We start from the raw sequence: 19964 nt of genomic DNA, 5'->3' as shown, positions 1-19964 counted from the left end.
TTTCTCTTATTGTTCTATTAAACTGTCTTTATCTCAACCCACGAGTCTCTTTTCTTTTTTCTTTTTCCTTTCCCTTTCCTCTCTTCTCCCAGCTCTTCTGGGGGAAGGGGGAGAACTTCGTGAGCAGCCACATGGTCCTAAGGTGCCAGCTGGGGTTAAATCATGACTTTAATGTTCAACCCTCTGCCAAAACAGCCCGCAAAGTCTTACATGGGAGACAATGCACTGCACATGACAGCTCCGGAATGCAATTGAGCATGAGTGAAGTTTCAGTACAACTAGCTATAAAGAGATAATTTCACAAATATTAACTTTCAAAAATATAACTACTATTGTTCAAAAAAAGCTAGGAATTCAAAAACGTACAGGTTGCTGTGCTGCTTCATCTTTCATTAGGTCTTCATAAACCTCCCCACCTTCATCTTCTCCATAGACGCAATCATACAACTCCTCATCTTCATCAACACCAGTTTCACTGAAAGGAAGAGACAATTAAAAAAAAGCTGTGCAGCACAGGCAAATTACCATCAGCTCTGCAAGGGACCACTCCTCATAGGAGAAGGTTTCTAGAGTAAACAAACAGATCAATTAATAGAACTATCTAATGAAAAGAACTCATTAAGGGAAATTAAGTCCATTAAGTTTTTTTCCTCAACACATTTAAAATACAATTGTACAAAATCAACGCAACATTGAAGACAGGAACTAAACCAGGGCCCAAAAGCAGCTTGTCAGGACAGTTTTGTCACGGGGTACTGTCCAGTTGCTCTCTTCTCTTCATCCCTCTTCCCACCACATCCAGTGAAAAGGAACTGCCTCTTCCTTACTGCCTGGCATCCCACTGCACTGGGATGCAAGACACTGATACAGGTCTCCTTCCTGCCTAAAGAAAGGATTATCTGGGGTAAAATACACTAAAGATTGCAGAGCCAGCAGCTGAGAGCCTGTACCTCCACACCATAAGCCACTATCTTGGTCACCTCAAGGCAACCTTCAGCTACACAAAAATGAAAAAAGCAACCTTTCAAACTGAAAATCAGACAGCTCAATAAAATAGAGTATGTACAATAAGTGTCCTCTTACAGAAATACCACAGCATAAAGTCAATGCTCAATTCTACCCTCAGCTAATTCAGCTTCATTAGAGCCAGTCCTGCTGGAGTTTTGCCTACTTTGCACTAGGACCATATCAAGCCTATAATATATCTTTCACCCACATTTCTTAGGGTATGTCTACAAAAGAACTCTAAAAGATACTGAAAGTAATCCAGGCATAATAATACAAGGACTTGATCAGGTGTGCTGATAATTTTGGGGTTTTTACTACTGGAAGATAGCACTGAAATCCTTCAGAGCAAAAAACAAGTTGAGGATCAGTACACCACACACATGAGGACAACCATCAGAAGGATACAGAAAGCAAGCATTAGAAGTTTCAAGAGATGAAGTGATTAAATATATATATATATTTGGGGGATTCAACAGAAGACAGAAATAGCTCACATCCCTTCCTTTTCCAACAGATACCATGCCCCAGGGGAGCAAGAAAGCTCAGGTACTCCAGGTTAATCTAACATTTCAGGTTGCACAAACGAGGCTGGTGTGCTAGCATTTCACACTAAACTCTAGCAGCTGTGTCAGGTGGAGCACAGACACACTCCATTTTACCACCTATGCTCCAGGGAACCAAAGCTGGCAAAAAGGCAGAGTAAGGATCAAAACATTTAACTACTACAGCTCTTTCTGACGGAAAGTCTTAATTCATCCTAAATTCCTTAGACACTATTTAAGCTCACGGACAATTAAATTCCTTTTAGTCAAATACACTTACTAATTAAGAGAAACTAAAAAAATGTGGGCCACTTCCACCATTCACTGGCACTTTTGTTTCTTATGAAGAGAGTACTTCTTGAATTGCTTGCTCCGCAATTGAGACAGCATGTAATTATCAAATTTCAGTGAGTAATATTTGTAATTTGATGCAAAAGAAGAGCTACAAATCTCAATTTATTTGGTATGATTTGCTAATTTTTCTTTTTTTTTTTAAATGAAAGACTATCTCCAAGTACTCAATTTGTACACCTATTTAAGAACAGATAGAAATATTATTTTCAAACAGTGCTAATACCACCACATCTAAGAGATGAGGACATCACCTCTAAGCCCATTTGGGTCTCGGAGGAGTCTGCAGCTCCTACCTTCTGCACATTCAGCTACGTAGAGTGAAAAGCAGCTATCTGTGAGACAGCCAGTCAGCCGCAGGAGACAAAGACAAGCTTTGCAGGGAAGGTGATAAATTGAAGGCGAAAGGAAGGTGAAAATTGCATTTTCTTTGCAAGTTCAAGACCATTTCCTTGGGTCCCTTACCACTGATATTGTAATTCTGCAAAAGCGTTCTTGTAGTACAGACAGATAATTTAAAAACCCATTCATGATTTACTTTGCTATCAGCACCCTCTATGAAACATGCTTCCTTACATATATAAACTTATTACAATCATTCAGATAAGTTTCATAATTAATTCCTCCTGTGCAGCATAATGGACAACAAATTCTTTTAAAATGAAATAAATAACTCATCCTCATTAAAACTATGTATTCTATAACATCATATAAATAATAGCATGCAACCAAAATCTTTAATTTAACTAAAGATTTACAACATACTCTATTAAATCAGGAAGACCTTTGTAGACATCTTCATCATCAACGCTTTCGTCTGTAGGGAAGGGCCTATAGAAAGAAAAATAACATGAGTTGTTATAGACAGCACTAGTCTAGTCACATAGTGGGGTTTTGTTTGTTTTCTAAAATTTTCACACAGATTACTGTATGTTAATGTGTTTGTACGTTCCCCTCTTTCTCTGATGAACAGTAATGTGTATTTAGACTTCCATATATGAATTGATTCTTAATATAATAAAAAACCCTACTGGATGGGGTTGTTACAAATCACTACACTAATACATATTATTGTCAGTTTTTCAACTGAGAATATTAACTACTCTTGCTACTCTTCATTTTACAGGACATGGATTACAGGACTGGCTAGGGAATTTTCTCTAGGCTTTAAAAACATCATCCATTCCTATAAGATAGGACTGCTGAATCAAACCATCCAAAAAGATACAGAACACCAAAGTATGAAATCTTTCACTTTCTCTCACAGACCACAATTATAGTTCATGAGGTTAGCTTTGGTTGGGGTTTTTTGGTTTCTTTTTGAAAATGAGAATGTCAGAAACTTGGCAGTTGTGCTGATTTTTATAAGGGAAAAAGAAGAGAAAACCCATCTGTCTTTACATAGATCAGCACTGCATCAGCCTGACTTACAATTCATGTGTCACAATTATCACACAAGTTCTATAATAGTAACTGCTCCTTTTTTCACCTTGTGTTTCACCATGAGACATAAATGTAATTCAGACACTTCAGTAAGTTTAACCAAAGTAAAAGATACCCTTCGGAGCTCCTCAGAGGTCCAGAGCCTTGGTCAGCTGTCCACTGGGCAATTTGGTTTACAACCAGAGAAGTTCTTACTGAGGGACACTGCCTATACTGCCTCTAACAACTTTTCCAAGGAGCATCATGCAAGAGGCATTATTCCCACCATACACTAGGGTAATAACATACCTTATTCCTGTGCCTAATGCAATAGGAGTGCGAGAAAGTTTTGAAAGTGTTTCTATCACCTGGAGAAGAAGGAAACAGAAACCATGATTAGTTGTAGAACAGATGCAATAAAACATTTTGTTCTCTATTGTTTAGTTATCAGTAACACCTTTTCACACTGAATGATATAAACGGACACAGAATCTGGCTGTGCCAAACACTGGGTGCACCACACTTCCACGGATTTCCCAGGAGCTGCTCTTGAGCACTTCTGTATCACATCTGGGGGATGTGATAGGAGCACAAAGAGAGGAAAAGAAAAATCTCTTATTTACAAGTTTTAACACAAGCAAAAGCCAATTTAAGTGGATATAAAACCAGGTCATACGCGCCACAAATTAGACATTCAATTTACAATTGGACCTGGATGCAATTGTAATCAAATTTTATCTTACAGGCTGCTCTGAGGATTTTTGTGTTTTTTTACTGTAGCTCCAGAAAGAAAATCCGAAAGTATTAATTTGAGCTTTTCCAAACACTGGCCAGGAGAGGGAGCCAAATGTCAAATCAGCAGAAAGCCACCTCTTCAGGACTGGCTTGCAAAGGAAAGGTAATCTCTAATCAGCCAAACAATTACAGAAGCTGCACATTTGAGCCCATAAGCTTTGTTTATTTTTAGAATATGGCAGCAGTCTGTAAGATCTTATTCTAAGGAAACAGAAACATCCCCTGTAAGTGCTCAAGGTTACACAATAAAAGGGGGAGAACATTAGGGAGGGTAGAACATACATGCATATGGTCACATACATGGAGCTATTTTGCAGTCAGCTGTAATAATTCAAGACCAACTTGTACTCTGCCTAACATGCCCTCTCCGTCACAAATAGTTTCTCTTATTTTGAGCATTATAAGAATAGCAAGACTTACTTGCTAGAGAGAGAAAAAAGAGCCAAAATGACACCCTGTCTGAATCTCCATACTTCCAATGACAAGGTTCCTCTGAACTTCCCACAAGTTTCAGGTTGGGTCTTTACAAATTATAATCCATATTAGGCTAAAGTGAAATCTCCAAAGGTTTTTATTGGTAGTATCAAAAGTCACTATAGCAATTTTAAGTTCCATGGGCATTTGGGAATAGTCTCTACAACTAAAATTGTTTATTTTTGAAGTTCTAATTACAAGACTATCCTGACCATAAAACACAGAGTTGAAAGTACATCTCTCAAAGGACGGACAATGACACGTTTACACAGGAGAATGACAAAGTAAAAACCACAGAGAATAATCACCAACTACAGAGCTTAGACTGAAGTTACAAAGCCTCCAAAGTGAATCAGGTCTCATATGCAGATCAGCAAAATTCAGAATGAACTAAGTTATACTATTTCTGTGAAAGGAACATTTTGGGTTCATTTAAGCTGCTTTGAAAATTAATGTCACAGAAAATCTGGCTTTGCCTTATAGAAAAGTCAAAGAATAGTAAAGACAAATCAATACGCTATGAACATAACCAAAGGTGCAGGCAAATTAATATCCCTATGAATAGAAGAACTGCAATACAGCCTAGAATAAGTTTTGGAAATTGTGAATAAAAGTTGATTAAAGTTAATTTAAAACTATGTCACATTAGTCAGGAGGTCAAAAAGGAAAAAAGACTCTTGAAAAGTCTCGCTGTTGCAGGGGAGTTCTGGTTTCCGTACCGGACAAGAACCTGCCTGTGCACACCTGTGAGAACCCCAGTGCAGGACTGCAAGGACTCCTAAGCCGCATGAGACAAGACACTATGAGAATTTAACTGAAAATTCAATAGCTGGTAAAATGATCTGTCCTGACAGATGGGAACATTGATTGGCGAAATCACAGCAAAAGAGGTTTAACGATTATCGAAACAGAGAGGGGCAAGTCTGGTGAACTAAATATTCCTTTCTTGTTTCAACATGTTATTTCCCAGCACACAGAAAATCTTCTGCAAACTATTCCACCCACACAAACCCTCTTCCTTAGAGGAATTCTCACTTAACGAGCATAATCAAACCCAGTAGAAGGATGGCTTGCTTTTCACAGCTAATTATGGTTGCTTCAAGATAACATGAAAAAGATCTGTACAAAATGAAATTGTGAATTTTAGGAAGATAACTAAAAAATGTTATTTCTGAAATGTACCGCCAAATTACATTTTACAGCTATCAATATGTACACAAAGAAAAGCAAGACTTATAAATTAAGAGAAACGGAAAAACTTATTCAGGAACTGATGTGAAACCTTCATTTAAGGAAGACAAACGAAAAAAAGCAGGTGGCGAGAAAGGGTGAGAACCACCACACGCTGAGGAAGCCAGAAAAGCGTTTATGAGAATATGCACACACAGAAAAGGAGAGAGAAAGGAACTATATGATTAGAGAAAACAGAATACTACTAATAATTTTCACTGCTCTTAGAACGGAAAAGGTCTGGCACTGCAGGAAGAGCAAACTGACAGGCTGGAAAGCCAACAGGCAGACTTCTATCCAAAACTGATCACTGGATAATCCGCTAAGAAGAAAATGGTAATCATCGCAACAGCTGTCAGTATCTCAGAGACACAATGCGTTATCCAGAAGTACGTGAGAAAGCGTGGCCACGCTGGCACCACAGAAGGGGAAAAATAATGGGCAGAGATACCTGTTCTTCTATTTCAAAACAAAGCAATTAAGAACTTAAGACTATTAACCACCCCAGTGTGTACTTAAGATTAAAATACATAACTGAAAGCAGACATAACTTCTATAAAATAAAAGGTAATGACTGCCCATTGACTGCTCCTATTAAAGCGCAGCTTACAACAGTGCTCTGTCAAGAAACAGAATGGTTTCTACTGAGAGGTCTTTTTATTGCTGTTGCAGTTTCCTTAAAGAATTCTGAGAAAATGTCAGGAATACTTACACAAGTAATCATTCATGAAACTACCACTTCTGGTCAACACACTATTTCAACATCATGTGTAAATGTATTTGCTCCAACACTAAGCGGGGCAAAGAAAGATTCTCCTTCCACATGAAATTTCAGTTCTTTGGTTCTGAGCCACTGCAGGAACTCTTAATTAAGAGTTCCTGAATTTCTAGGTCCATGGGGAAGGTCGCAGTGGGCTGAGTTGTCAGAAAAAACAACCAGAGTTTCAATAGACATTCATCAAAACAAACTAAACCCAGTAAAATGTCTGATTTTCAACAAACTGACAAAAAAAAAAAAAAGACTCAGGAGTTTTTCAGAACAGTGCTAGTTTGAAGCCTTAAACAGCTGACATGAGGGAAGCTATTATGTAGCACAGTTCTAAACTCCAAAATTACAGTGTACCATACACATGAAAGTCCATAACGTTCAATTTAATGTTTTTTTTGCCTTGCTCTCTTCCTTTCAGTAGAGCTTTAATCTGTTTCACCCATTTAACCCTAAATGATTGCCCAGTTCTGTTCCACAGCAAGGACTCAGACGGATGCTCCTGTAACTTTGAACGAGACTAAACTGCAACTTAGCTTAAGTGCAGAAGTAGCACTCCTTGCTTGTACAAAGTCCAGAACAACAAGGCTTCCATGCCTGACTCTGGCCTCCAACAAACAAACGTTCAAAGGGCTGCAGGACCTCTGCACACACGCTATTACTAGGAACAGGCAGTGAAAACTAGATACTGAGTAAAGATTCACCTTTATGTTCTGGCTAGCTACAACACATGAAAAATGAAATGTTTATATTCCGAAACATCCTGCAATGACTACATCCCTTTGCACTGGAAAACTCAGTAACTCTCCTGCATTGAACCTGAAATTGGGAGATGTCAGCAAGAGACTTCCAGGCATAAAAGGGAGCCCCACCTGCACCGGCCTCAATATAGCTCCTTTGCACTGACTAATGCTGTCAGACAGAGGTTAAGCAAGTCTTTAGAAGTCACATCAAAGCCACACTCGCTTCAAGAAGATGCGAACGTCCAAGTTCGTTTTTCAGTATATAGCCAGTTTATGCAAAATATGCCACAAAATTCAAATCTACGGCCCTGCAAGAGGAAGCGTACCTCAGCCCACACCCTGGTGAGTGGCTCTGCTCCTCATTCACGTTTAGGGCACAGCTGGCAAGGGCAACGGTCTTGCACTACACATTAACTTTTTTACTTCATGGGTTACTCTAAGAGCAGGGGGTTTGGGCTTTGGTATTTATTATTGTTTCACTTGACTTAATGTTGTAGGTCAGAGTCTCCAGTTCATTTAAGTGCTTTCATATTCCTTTCTGAAACGTTATTTTGTAATTTCCTGCAGCCATACCCTTCAGTAAATCACACCAGATACTCCTATGCATACTTACAGCAGCAGTACGCTAGAGGGACTATTTTACTTCTTTACATAGCAGTAGTGTGTCTGAGTTTAAAGTCTGCCCTATTAAGTATTTTAGTGGGCCTCACTTTGTATTCTTGTTTCTTAAAAAAGAACTTACAAATCACGCAGTTCAAAAACAGACTTTTCCACTTTTAGAAGAAACAGAAGTAAATCATTCTGCAACTCACTGCCTCCCCAAGCAGGCAACATTTCCTTGCTATTGACAGCTGCTGTCAGGACGAGGCCCATATTTATATTTCTGATGTTTACCTAAACTCAAAACATGGAGTGATCAACAAATGTTGATGGCAACGGTTTCACAGTTTATGCCAATAAAACCTAGAAAGACTCACTTGTGGGTTAGATCTTCAAATCAGTTGTTTCCATGTATGCACTTAAATCAGGATATGTTTTTTTAAGACACAGTAAAAGTCACCAAGACTTCATAACCATATTACATAACAAATCTTTTTTCAAAATCTGGGCATCTAGCTTAAGTACTTGAGTGTTGCATTTTGTTGAAAACTTAGCTTTAGTTTCTCCCATGAAGTGAATTTATTTAGCAGATACATAGAAACAAATTAGCGTAACATAAAGCAGTTCTTTGCCAATGAAAAATATTTGCAAGACCAGCCCTTCTTTTTGATATGCTACTTGTAGATACATCCACATGGGTTTCTTCCCAAATGGGTCTTCATCAAATTTTGTGGAACAAAAAAAACAAATCTTCAATTACAAAGGAAAATTAATCCTTCAGAGAGTTGATAAGATCCTTGCCTATGGCCTGTCTCCATTCCAGTCTCTAGGTTGGAAGAGTGATCTCGAGCACTCTTACATTCAAGAAAACTTCAGATCTCTAATTACACGTCCAACTGATGTGCCTTCTTATCAAGTGACTCTGAAATAGTTCTATTTGGTGTGCTGACTTGCAGTCATATAAAAGTATAGCAGTGTAAATAGTATATAAAACTAATACCTGTTTTATACGCAGCTGTAACTACTCTCACGCTAAGGTCTATGCATGAAGAGAGCCTGATGGCTGCATAAAACTGATTTAGGTACCACCATCTCAAAGGAAACTACAGAGCTGCTATTTGCATACCTGTATTTTGTTATTCAGAAAGAAGGATGTTTTTCTGTCCCTGCTTCACAAAACTCTTAGCATCCTTTACTTTTGCATGTAATCTCAGCATAATTAACCATTGCCATTTCAAGAATCAATTCCTTCAAAAGCCTGTCTCAAGGACACTCAAATTTCCATTGGCAAAGGCGGCATTTGCTCATTTAATACAAGAGAAATACTACACTCCATTCTATACTCTATCCATTCCAAGTGGTTTCCAAGTAAAATTTATCAGCAAGACAACCATGAATAGAAAATGGTTACACATACTTTAGACTACCTATAAAGGCTACATTATATTTTCTGGGTTTTCCCTCACTTCATAACCTGAAAACTTTGATTGAAAGAAGAGAATATTGGTTTTGAGATGACAAATATCAAAGGGTTTAATTTAGTAAGAGAAATTCAGCCTAGAATATTTTAGAGACTCAAATTAAGAATATTGAAGGGTAGTGTAAGAAATAAGTTCTAGTCCAAATGAAACAGGCTCAGGCAGAATCCTCTGTAAAGCACATTTTTATTCACCTTCTTGCAAGAGCGTGTGACCTAGCAAGTAGGTGCACTTTCAGTTCTCGAAACACACCTTTTTATTTCCTAATCCAGGCCAAATTTTTCCCTCCCCTGTTTCCCATTGGTTGGGTACTCCAGGGTTCAGAGTCTGTCTGAAGCACCTAAAATTCTTCACGGCTGTCTTGCCTCTGTTTACTTCTCTTTATGCTACACCTAAAGGGATTATCTGACTAGTTTATTTCTTTCCTCTTTGGTAAAAAAATTGCTCAATGTCATTAGCCCTGGTTAAATGTTTGACTACCCTTCTAGACACTAATCCAGTATGAATCAGTTTGTCCTTTTGTCTGTGTGATAAGAGATGTTCTACAAGCCTTTGCTGGAGCCTCTTTGTCTTAGTCATTCCCTTATGTCACCTCTGATGGAAACTGCTTTTCTCCTCTGCAAAAGCAATACCTGTCGTTCTTACAGTAGAGAGTCTTGAGATTTGTAGGTGCCCGTATTAATTACCTGGATATATACATACAGCAGATCATGAAAAACAAAAAGCTAATGCAAGTAGAAATTCAATGTTCCTAGAGAAAACGAAGACACATACACTCTGTGTCACTAGAGTAAGGCTATCATAAGGCCAATTCCAAGTGTCTCATATCCAAGCTACTCCAAAGCCAGAACTGCTTTGCCCACATGCTGAATGAATTTTCATTAAGCTGTTTTCACTCATACATCAGATTGGAGAGAGGGGAAAAAAAGAAATCATCATTTTGCGTCTCTGTCACTCAAAGATAAGATGAAAATGCTATACATTCTCAAATGACAAATTAAGAAAAGGTTTATTATCTGCTACTCTGCAGTTCACCAGGCCCCAGACAACCCCGCATCAGTACTGTACCACTGGCACAGTACCCATTCGGCACAGAAGAGGGAGAGGGGGAAAACATATCTTAATATTTTACTGTAATCCATTATTAACTTTTGAACCAGAAGACCTCTAAGGAACTGATACATCTACATTTGCATTTAACTTGGCTGACAAATGTAAAAAGGACATGTAGCTAAACTACTCCAGGGTGATTACACAGCTGCTGATCTAATGAGCACATTATTCCAAGTAAAGGGTGTTCATAAGTTAAACTGGACATTTTCTCTCCATCTGCCTTATTCTGGTATCATGTTAGTACTCTGTGTTGGTTCAGGTTAGTTTTAATCAAACCACAAGCCCCTAGGGAATTAGAAAGGATGAGGGCTTTTCAAAAAAGGCAGACTGAATGAGAACTCATTAAAAAGAAAAGAAGGAAGAAGAAAAAAAAAGAGGAAAGAAATTTGGCCTAAAAGCAAATCCTTCACTTCACATAATGGCACCTCTAACAGGCCCTTACAAACAAACAGAAAATTTCAAATATCAGCTACACAAATATGCCTCTACTAAATACTGCTATGGCATATGTTGAAGTGTCAAAGTCTTGCAGACACAAACACATAAAAGACAATTTACTGCTTTGGCACCCAGACCAACATTTCCTTAGGAACACAAAAGTCTGCAGACTTCCAGCAGGAAGCTTCACATATAGCTGAATACTGATTTTCATCTCATTCAAATGATGAAATCCAAGCTTTAGGTGTAGAGCACTGACAGCTGTAATCCAAAGGAAAGTCATAAATTTACTTTCCACGGGGGTAATCACCAGCTGTGGGATGCTGCCTGTTTCCTCACTGACATCACCTTCAGCTACCCCGATTCTGGCATCTCTTGTAGTCCATGTCCATTCTTCCATTTCCACTGAACTACATCCTCAGGAAATACACCTGAGGACTACTCCATCCTTCTTTCCCATTAATGCTTAACGCTGGCATAGTAGCAGTAAGGAAAATAGCCCAACTGTCCCAGGGAACCATGGCATGGAAATTCACAACCCTGAGCCAGGTTTTTTTTGTGACTGACCGGAGCCTGCCAGCAACCCTGAAAAACAGTTTGAAACCAGGTGCCAAATGCTTTTATGCAGGGGCAGTAAGGGTATGGTGACTGCTCTAAAAGCTGGTTTTGGCAGTCACGTGTGTTTCCTCTGAACACAGAGCCCAGCTCCCAGCTGCCACAGGAGACCAGAAAGGTGCTGCCGTGCTGCTGGGGGGAGCCTGGCTGGCTCCGGGCATGCGTACCTCCACCCATGCCTTCCTGGGCACTGCCCGAGGGAAGTCTCATCTTGTATCCATTTTCTCCAGTGTCTCCACCGTGTCTTCACAGGTAAAGTGGCAGGAAATTCTTTCTCCAGACTCAAAAAAAAAAAAACACCCAACATCCAAGACAAAAAACCTCCTGGGTGTTGCCTCTCTGTAGATAAGCTAACTACAGAGATGCAAACTGCTGGGTCTCCAAAAGCCCTGGGGAATCAACAACTGTAAAAGCTGCAAGATTTTCTCCAAAGCCTTGTAAGGAGAGGTGAGGTCGGGAGGAGGGCAGTTCGGCACCAGGAAGGCAAGCAGAGACAGAAGAACATAATTTTAAAAAACCACTCTGGAAGATATAAGAGGACAGATGATCTAATGTCCAAAAGGATGGGTTAAGGCTGGACGTATTTTCCACTTTTAGTAAAAATAAATCATTGACATTAAGTTAGAAATATCCAAAACTGAACAGTTCTGTTGTTTTCACATTTCTAAATTATACCAAGCAACACTTGATGCCGTGTTGACATTACAGATGTAAACTATGTATAGTGTTTTTCTCTAGGACAGTAGTTAAAATAAAAGTATAACTGCAGTTTCCAACAACAGCAAAGGGCAGGTTGGACTCCTCACTAACCAAACTCCTCCTCCACCTCTTTCACACGCTGAACATTTTTAACATTTTATTCCTTTTATAGGGAGTGATATGTCTGATCATGCAAACTCCTGAACTGGAATAGTGGGACAGGCAGCTCTAACTACATGGGACTGCACACACAACTTCTAAACCACCCCCACCCCCCCCCCCAAAAAAAAAAAAAAAAAAAAAAAAAAAGAGAGAGTCAAAACTGAATGCTCTCCAGGAATTTCAAAGACTCAAAGCCATATTATTAGGACTATAATGATCAAGTTTTTAATAATCAGTATCCAATTATGGACACAAATGTATACACATTAAGCAAAAGTTGTGCTTAAAATGTCATTTTTTTCAAACTTCAGGTCAGTGATGAGGCTAGTCCAAAAGCATGAAAGCTTCCCTAGACAGTTCTGCTCTTAAAAGGAACTGAGAAAGTCCAAATTGCACAAGCGGCACAGTCCTGTTAGTCTCTTGGTTCATTTTGTCCAAAAGGCAAAGACACTCACCAATCACAGTGCGGGGTGGGGGAGTTTTAGCAGCCGCTTCCTGCCTGCAGCTTGTGGTTTTGGTTCTATGAATACCTTCCAGGCCTCACCATGCCTTGAGAGGGTTTGGGTTGGGTTTTTGTTTTTGGTTGGGGTTTTTTTTGTTGGGTTTTTTTTTTTTAAGACGTTCCTTAAAGAATGACAACCTTCCATCACGCACGGCTGTGATAGAGCACTTGAACACTGCAGCTCACAGCATGAGTGCAAACTACCTTCAAGCATACTATCCTTGTAAAAGACGGAGAATGAAATAGAATTTTGTCCTTTCTAGTGCATTTATTACATTACAGCTTTTGCACAGGGCAAAGGAATACAAAAGGATGTCTAGGACAGTACTGCAAAACCTAGCTGCTATTAAATAATTCTTTCCCTTCATAATAAACTTTAGAAGGAAAACGTATACTTAGAAACAACATCTTCAAACTGTATTCAGCTTTGATCAAGTGCTCAGATTCAATGATTTGTAAACACTCTTACTGATGATACCACCATTTTTCACCATATTTTATATGGGTCATAACACAAAATAACCAAGAACAAAACCACTTTTCCCTGCATTTTAAGCAGCACATTTTAATATAATCTTGATTTTTTTCCCTAAACATAAGCATCCATTTTAAAATCCTTAATGACCTAACAGTGAGATTCTCAAAGGTATTCGGACTTTGAACAGAATGTTTTGGTTTTTTTTTTAATAGGAATGGACAGAAATCAATGGTGTGTATTTTGCAAAGTTATGTTTCTTTTGCCCTTGTCCCTTAACAGATTTCAAAAGACTATTTTTACATGTTGGAAAAAAACAAGCAAATTCTCTGAGCTGCAACGACCAGTTTGCACACTATGTATACATTTTGGGTGTTCTTGACCTTGGATGTTTAAAATTAGCATACATATGTTTTAGAAGGAAACAAGTGCCTTTGTACTTATTATTGATTGCACCTCAAATATTGTTTTACGTATGCATCCTGGACTTTAAGTGACACACAGTTTCCTCACTCCCACTGCATTATTTCACTTTAATATTTAAACTGATTCCTTGTCAATTTTTATATTAGCAAGAAGGATATTTGGAGGAGACTGCGCAACGGAGCTTTTCTTCCTCTCTTCTGCTAAAAGCAGAGGAAGATCTTTCTCTTCCTGTCTCGAGTGAACCAGTCACTGCCACACCTCTCCCTTTTCTGAATTTACTTGAACCATTGACTGTAAATTCAACTACAGCGTGGCTTTGCCGAATGGTACCAAGTCACACTTGAACCATGAAATGAATTTAGTCCAGTACACAATCACTGAAGATAAGGATATTTATTAGAGGTAAACACACACCGTATGTCCCCTCATTTTCTGAGAAAAAAATTTCCCCTGCTACAGTGGGCAGTGCAAAGGGAAGTGAGCTGTTCTCTTTGATGCAATGACCCTCCAACTCGCTCACAGTGGCTTACAAAAGCCCAAGGCTATCTTCAAGCCTCACGCTCTGTAGCAGATGAGCCAAGGGATTCAATCAGTCCATTGGAAAAGCGTTGCACTTACCTTCAACACTACAAAGAGGCACACAGTACATAGGATGGTATAACTCAATTTTACTCTCACTGTCTTCCACTCTTATTTTAAAAATCATCATCTTCGATACAGGATAAAAAATTATACTTGAGAAGACATCCTGCAATGGGAATGGTAATGCTATTAACTTCTACTGCAGAAACCTGAAAAGGGCAGTGGTTTGGTTTTCCCCCTAATCAAAAAAAAAACCAAAAAAAACTACACTACTGTAGTGAAAGAAAATACAGAGTGAGATTTACGTTCTCTTTATGTTTGTACCTAATTCTCCTTGAGATGGAACCCTACACTGAAGATTACAAAATGAATAAGAGAAACTAACCTGCTAATTTTATTTGCTACTGCTTCATTATTCTCTTGCTTTGTTCCCTTGAACATGCAGGAGCTTGCAGGTTGTAACATTATCTATGTATATATCTTTCCCCTCAGAAAGAATACTGCGCTTACAAAATGCCCCCGCAGAACCAAGGGAAAGTGGGATTCCTCTCTACTTTCCTTTTTTTTTTTTTAATGTTTGTCATATATTTGTACTTAATGGTGATAACCCACAAAATACAACTCTGTGCTAGTCAGTGTCTGACTGACATCATATCTTCCTTTGCACTGACACCAATGCCGTCCTTACACTGCCTATGACAAAACTAAGCCAGCCAGGCCTCAGAGATTTTACCATCTACAAGATCAGTTAGAAGACAGAAAAGACGGACAAACAAGACACTTCATTTAAAATTTGAATACTTTTTGAATTTTCATTTTTATCTGAAGCACACATTTTTATCTGAAAAACAGGTCAATGTTTTTTTCCCAAGACAGCCACCTATTAACATCATAAAACATTACAAAATACAAACAGAACAAATAAAAAAGTATTTGAACACAATAATAATTGCAGAAGATCAAAAACTCCTCACCTCTGTACCAGGCACATCATCATATTAGGTGCTATGCCCATATTATTAACAAACAGAGTCAGAACCAGGTCTCCTAACAACTCTACATCCCTGGTCCATCCCATCCCAAGTCCTTCCCCCCCACTAGATATAAAATAGAGGTGCTTCTTAGCCACTCTACACTCGACGACATGCCATCTCTAGGTAAGGAAAACATTCAAGGATGCTCCAATACAACTGAGTGGTTTCAGGCACTCTATTTCTCTTACAGGAAGAAAAAGCTTTGAGTACTATTTTGAAGAATACTTTATTCTTCTGTTATATCAATATCTGAAAACACACGGCAGCCAACATGTCCGATACTCATCTAAGAACTGGAATCAAATTTCTTTATAATATATCTAACAATGTTACATGGCTTATAAGAGACTTGTTCTTCAGTTTTCACTCATCTGGAGATTTAAAAGTAGATTTTGAGTTCTGCAAGTATGTGATAAGAATCGTACTATGTACTTTAGACATAGATGCTGTGATAAATAAGAGGATACCACAGATACCTATCACTAGCCATTTAGTTGTATTTAATATTAAGATGTCTCTTGAGATTTCACGAGCACTATCGACTTCAGAAATTTCTCTCTGCTGCTTTGTGCTCTTCATCCACTTGTTTCTGCCCTGCTCTTCAGCTTGCTGCTGTCTTAGCTGTGCTAACCCAACTGTTAGCATGGTCGTGTCATAATTACATCAGAGAATTGATAGGCAGAGAGAGAGGGAGGGACTGATTTCTTCAAGTGTTATTGCGAAGGGCAGATCAGCTCCTCTGCCTGTTTCCCAGGTCAGCCACACCAACAGGTACGTTGGCACGACAAAGGGAGGAGAGCAAAGGAGAAGCAGTAACTTCAGACATTAATATTGCCTCTCAGAGTACATGGGACTGTACCTCACTTTTACTCTATATGGTTTATAGGCATTTCCAAACATTTTGTCTGGAATTGTGCTTAAAAGCATTTGTGAAAGGACACAGGACTGAACACATTCCAGATTGGTAACAAGTTCTGAAACTTCATCTAAGGCCAACTTCAGTCCTAATTATTCATGACAAAAACACTAGCAGGAAACAAGAGTTCAATGAAACTCTTTGCGTGAATAGAGTTGGGCGTTTCAGTCCAAATATGGTGTGTCCAAACCAAACACAATATCCAGATCCCACTTCTTTTGCAGTCAATGCACAAAGTCATTTTGGGGAGATAAAACTGGGAAAAAAATTACGTTGCTATCAACCAACATTGCACAAGTGCTCTGGTTTTATCTAACATACAATATGAATGATAAACCTTATGTGATACCAATATTCTCCTAATAGTTTGTCATAGGTGTTATGGTCTCATTGAAAGGTGATGTTTGTGTTAAAGAAAGTTAAATTTTCATGGGTCAGCAGCCCTGGGGAAAAAAAAATTTCAAATATCTAAACCTTTCCTCAGGCCAGCTGCAAAATTCACAAGCTTCACTATAAGCACAGATTGGGAGCAAATGTTTTGAAGTTGTAGTCCATGTCCAGCAGCAGCTTAACTTGCTTGAGTAACTTGAGTTACACCTCTACATTCTCCATTTTTTATCTCCAATTTCAAATCTAAACTAGAGATCACTTAAAATATACGCAAGATGATGAATGCTAAAACAAAGTGACTGAAACGGCCTCAATGCCAAAATTACAAAGAGCTGTTAAACATTAGTGCTCCCACACTAACTGTAATGTTTCTTAAAATTGTGTCCCTCAACACATCTCCCATTTTACTTGACAAGCACTAATTTTACTGCTCACAGACATTTCCAACAGCACAGAAATTCCCTTGCTGCACTCATACCAAAAATAGTAGCTTCAAGGATGAGACAGCATCAAAAACAGTGAAATAAAGCAATGCTTAACTGAGGCAGATGTGTGAAATGTAATCTTCAGACAGCAGTGAAGCTGGAGGGTTTGGGGAGAGAGAAGTTTTGGGAAAGATGAAAACGTCAACAGGAGAAAGATGTCAGAAATGAAGTTGAAGGAGAGAGGGCAAGGCAATGGAGGAAGAGGAGAAATCTCATTCTAGGAAAGTAATGTTGTCAGCTTTTGAAAGGGTTTGAGATGACAAAACGTCATCTCAAACATCAGGAAACAAAATAAGAAAACTGAAACTAACCTGAAAAGCAAATGAAATATAAAATGAGAACAGTCACAGTTCCCTCAATGGTAATTTGTTTCCAAAAAAGATACTGCATGTTTTCCACAAAGAAGACCAAAAATATCAACATATGAATCTTCTTCGTTAGCTATATTCACACTGTTTGTTTGTTGCTGTAGCTGAGGTAGCTAAGGCAGGCACAGCACAGGCAATGTAGATTTTGTGAGGTATGTGGATCAGCTTCATACAAGGTACAGTATTTGTTGTGAAGTTAGATTTCACATTTGAAAAGTTTTAATTCCTGCTGTTCAAGAATAACACAACCATTAAAACCGCTCTTATACAATGCTTTTTGGTATCACTTGTACTGTTGACTACAGAGAAAAGCTTTTAAGACCTGCATTACAACAAATGATAACTATTTATTTTCTAGCAAGATGAAGGTCTGGTTCTTGGTCAAAATTTAGTGTTACATATATAACAAAGAGGCCAGGCTACTGCAGTACAAGTTTAATTTTTCAGTGGATTTTTGTTTACTGATATACTTACGTTTCCCACTGACTGTGAGAGTCAGAACATGCACCACATGGCCTCCACCTTCAGAAGCCAACTACAACTTATTAACATCCAACGGAGCAGGCAAGGAAAAAGGGCTTCTGACAGGATTCACTGCCTTGCTAGCTCAAGGCTCCTGTGGCTATGAGAAGCTTCACAGCAAGAGGATTTTTCCCTTAAGAATTTAGTCTGTCAAGTGAGCTAACATGGATCAATTTAAAGCCACTGTGAGGTGTGAGGGACTCTGTCAGACAGATTCTTTTCTACCAGATGAGCAGCTTTGATACAATGGTACCAAGTCACAACACTTTTTTGAGAATGCTGAGCTTGCTTTCAACATTTTACCTAACATTATGAAACAAATTTATAGCTGAATTCCCCTGAGCTCTGCGCTTGCAAACATGCAAGGAAACACATGACTTTGATACCATACCTACGTGAATGACCAATTTCACTGTGTCTGAGCAAATTGTTTTCAATGTGCACACAAATGGCAGAACAAGATCTAGTATTAGTAAGTTTTGCTGAATAGCTTCATCTACTAGCTACTATCTATTAATAAGTATATTTTTCATTATATTATGGGACTGAAAAAGTTTTTTAAATAATCTCATTACTTGGCATAGAAAGCAGCTGAACTTCTATGTGAGCTTACATTATTTTTACTTGGCAAAAGCAATACTTTCTCTCAAATGTTTGTGAAAACAGCTGCCACTAAAACAGCACCTGGATTCATCTTCGCTTCTTATTTCTGGGAAACCACTTGGAAAATAACATTTTGGATTTTATTTCTCACCAGAGTAATGCAATGAAGAATCTTTCATGCCTCCCAGAGAAATATCTCTAAGGAGAAAAAAGCTCATACTCACTAACTCTTACTCACTGTCTTAAATAAGACACATCTTTTCTCTTAGCCATAACCAGAACATTCAGACTATATTCCTAAATGGATTACTTCCACATACTCCATCTACTCCAATGGTAGGAGCTGAAGACCTGTCTTGTAGCATCAAACTGTATCAATGTTATTAGGCACGGGTGCCCAGGTTAAACAAACCAATACATCAGCATCCAAATTAGCTTCTACACAAATGAGCAAATATCATTATCTTAAGCACTCTTTGTCCCCCCTGAACTAGGCAGAGATTTGAAACCATACTAGCCCTGAACAGTAACACACAAACTTGCTGAGACCGTCCTCAATGCCTCCGGCCTCGCAATGCTGCCCAGACCCTTGCTAGTGGACAAAACAGCAGTAAGAGCGGTACAGAGAACAGCAGCCCGTGCTGGTGGGAGCTGCCACCAGCAGCACAAGTGAAAAAAAAAGCCAGGGTCTTCTTTCCATCATAACTTGAAGGACTGAACAGCCAAGCTCCATGCAAAGGGAGAATCCAAGTAACTCCAGTCACCACAATGGCCTTACGGTCTGACTTCACATCCAGGTTTTACACTCACAGAAGTTAGTACATCGTTAACAATGTCTCAGATTTCCCCTCCCCTGCATTTATATGCCTCAGGCAACTCACACTGCCAGCAGTACATGGAGCCTCTGCTGCTGCAAACACACACTCAAGCAGAAATGCACCACAGAAGCAGGAACATACCGTAGAGCAGGCTGTACTTCCCCGCCTTGCGCTGCGCTCTCCGTTAAGCCCAGAGGTGTGCACTGGCAGAAGACTTGCTATTTCTATATATCATTGTTTCTGGAAAGATCTTGATCAGCTTCTGGAGTTCACAATCCAGGCTTCTTAAAAGTACCATTACTCAGGTACTTTTTATTGCCTTACTTTCTATGACACAAGCCTTGTTTTCTGTATTCGAACACCAATAGTAGTTTTCACCATCACATTTGTGAGTACTGATTTGATTA

General features: G+C 38.9%; 1 protein-coding gene across 4 annotated transcripts in view; it reads right to left on the bottom strand.

The window, feature by feature from the left end:
- VAV3 (vav guanine nucleotide exchange factor 3) overlaps nucleotides 1-19964 on the bottom strand; it is a 171105-nt gene that overhangs the window by 105528 nt on the left and 45613 nt on the right. For all 4 annotated transcript variants that reach the window (XM_074597335.1, XM_074597337.1, XM_074597334.1 and 1 more), the window contains exons 3-5: nucleotides 3633-3691; nucleotides 2667-2732; nucleotides 367-475 (exon numbers count right to left, since the gene is read on the bottom strand). In XM_074597335.1, the coding sequence (XP_074453436.1) occupies nucleotides 367-475; nucleotides 2667-2732; nucleotides 3633-3691 (234 nt within the window). The remainder of the gene's footprint in view (nucleotides 1-366; nucleotides 476-2666; nucleotides 2733-3632; nucleotides 3692-19964) is intronic.

Source organism: Larus michahellis, chromosome 8 (assembly GCF_964199755.1).
Source record: "Larus michahellis chromosome 8, bLarMic1.1, whole genome shotgun sequence".
Classification (NCBI taxonomy): domain Eukaryota; kingdom Metazoa; phylum Chordata; class Aves; order Charadriiformes; family Laridae; genus Larus; species Larus michahellis.
This window is presented reverse-complemented; position numbering and strand designations above follow the sequence as displayed.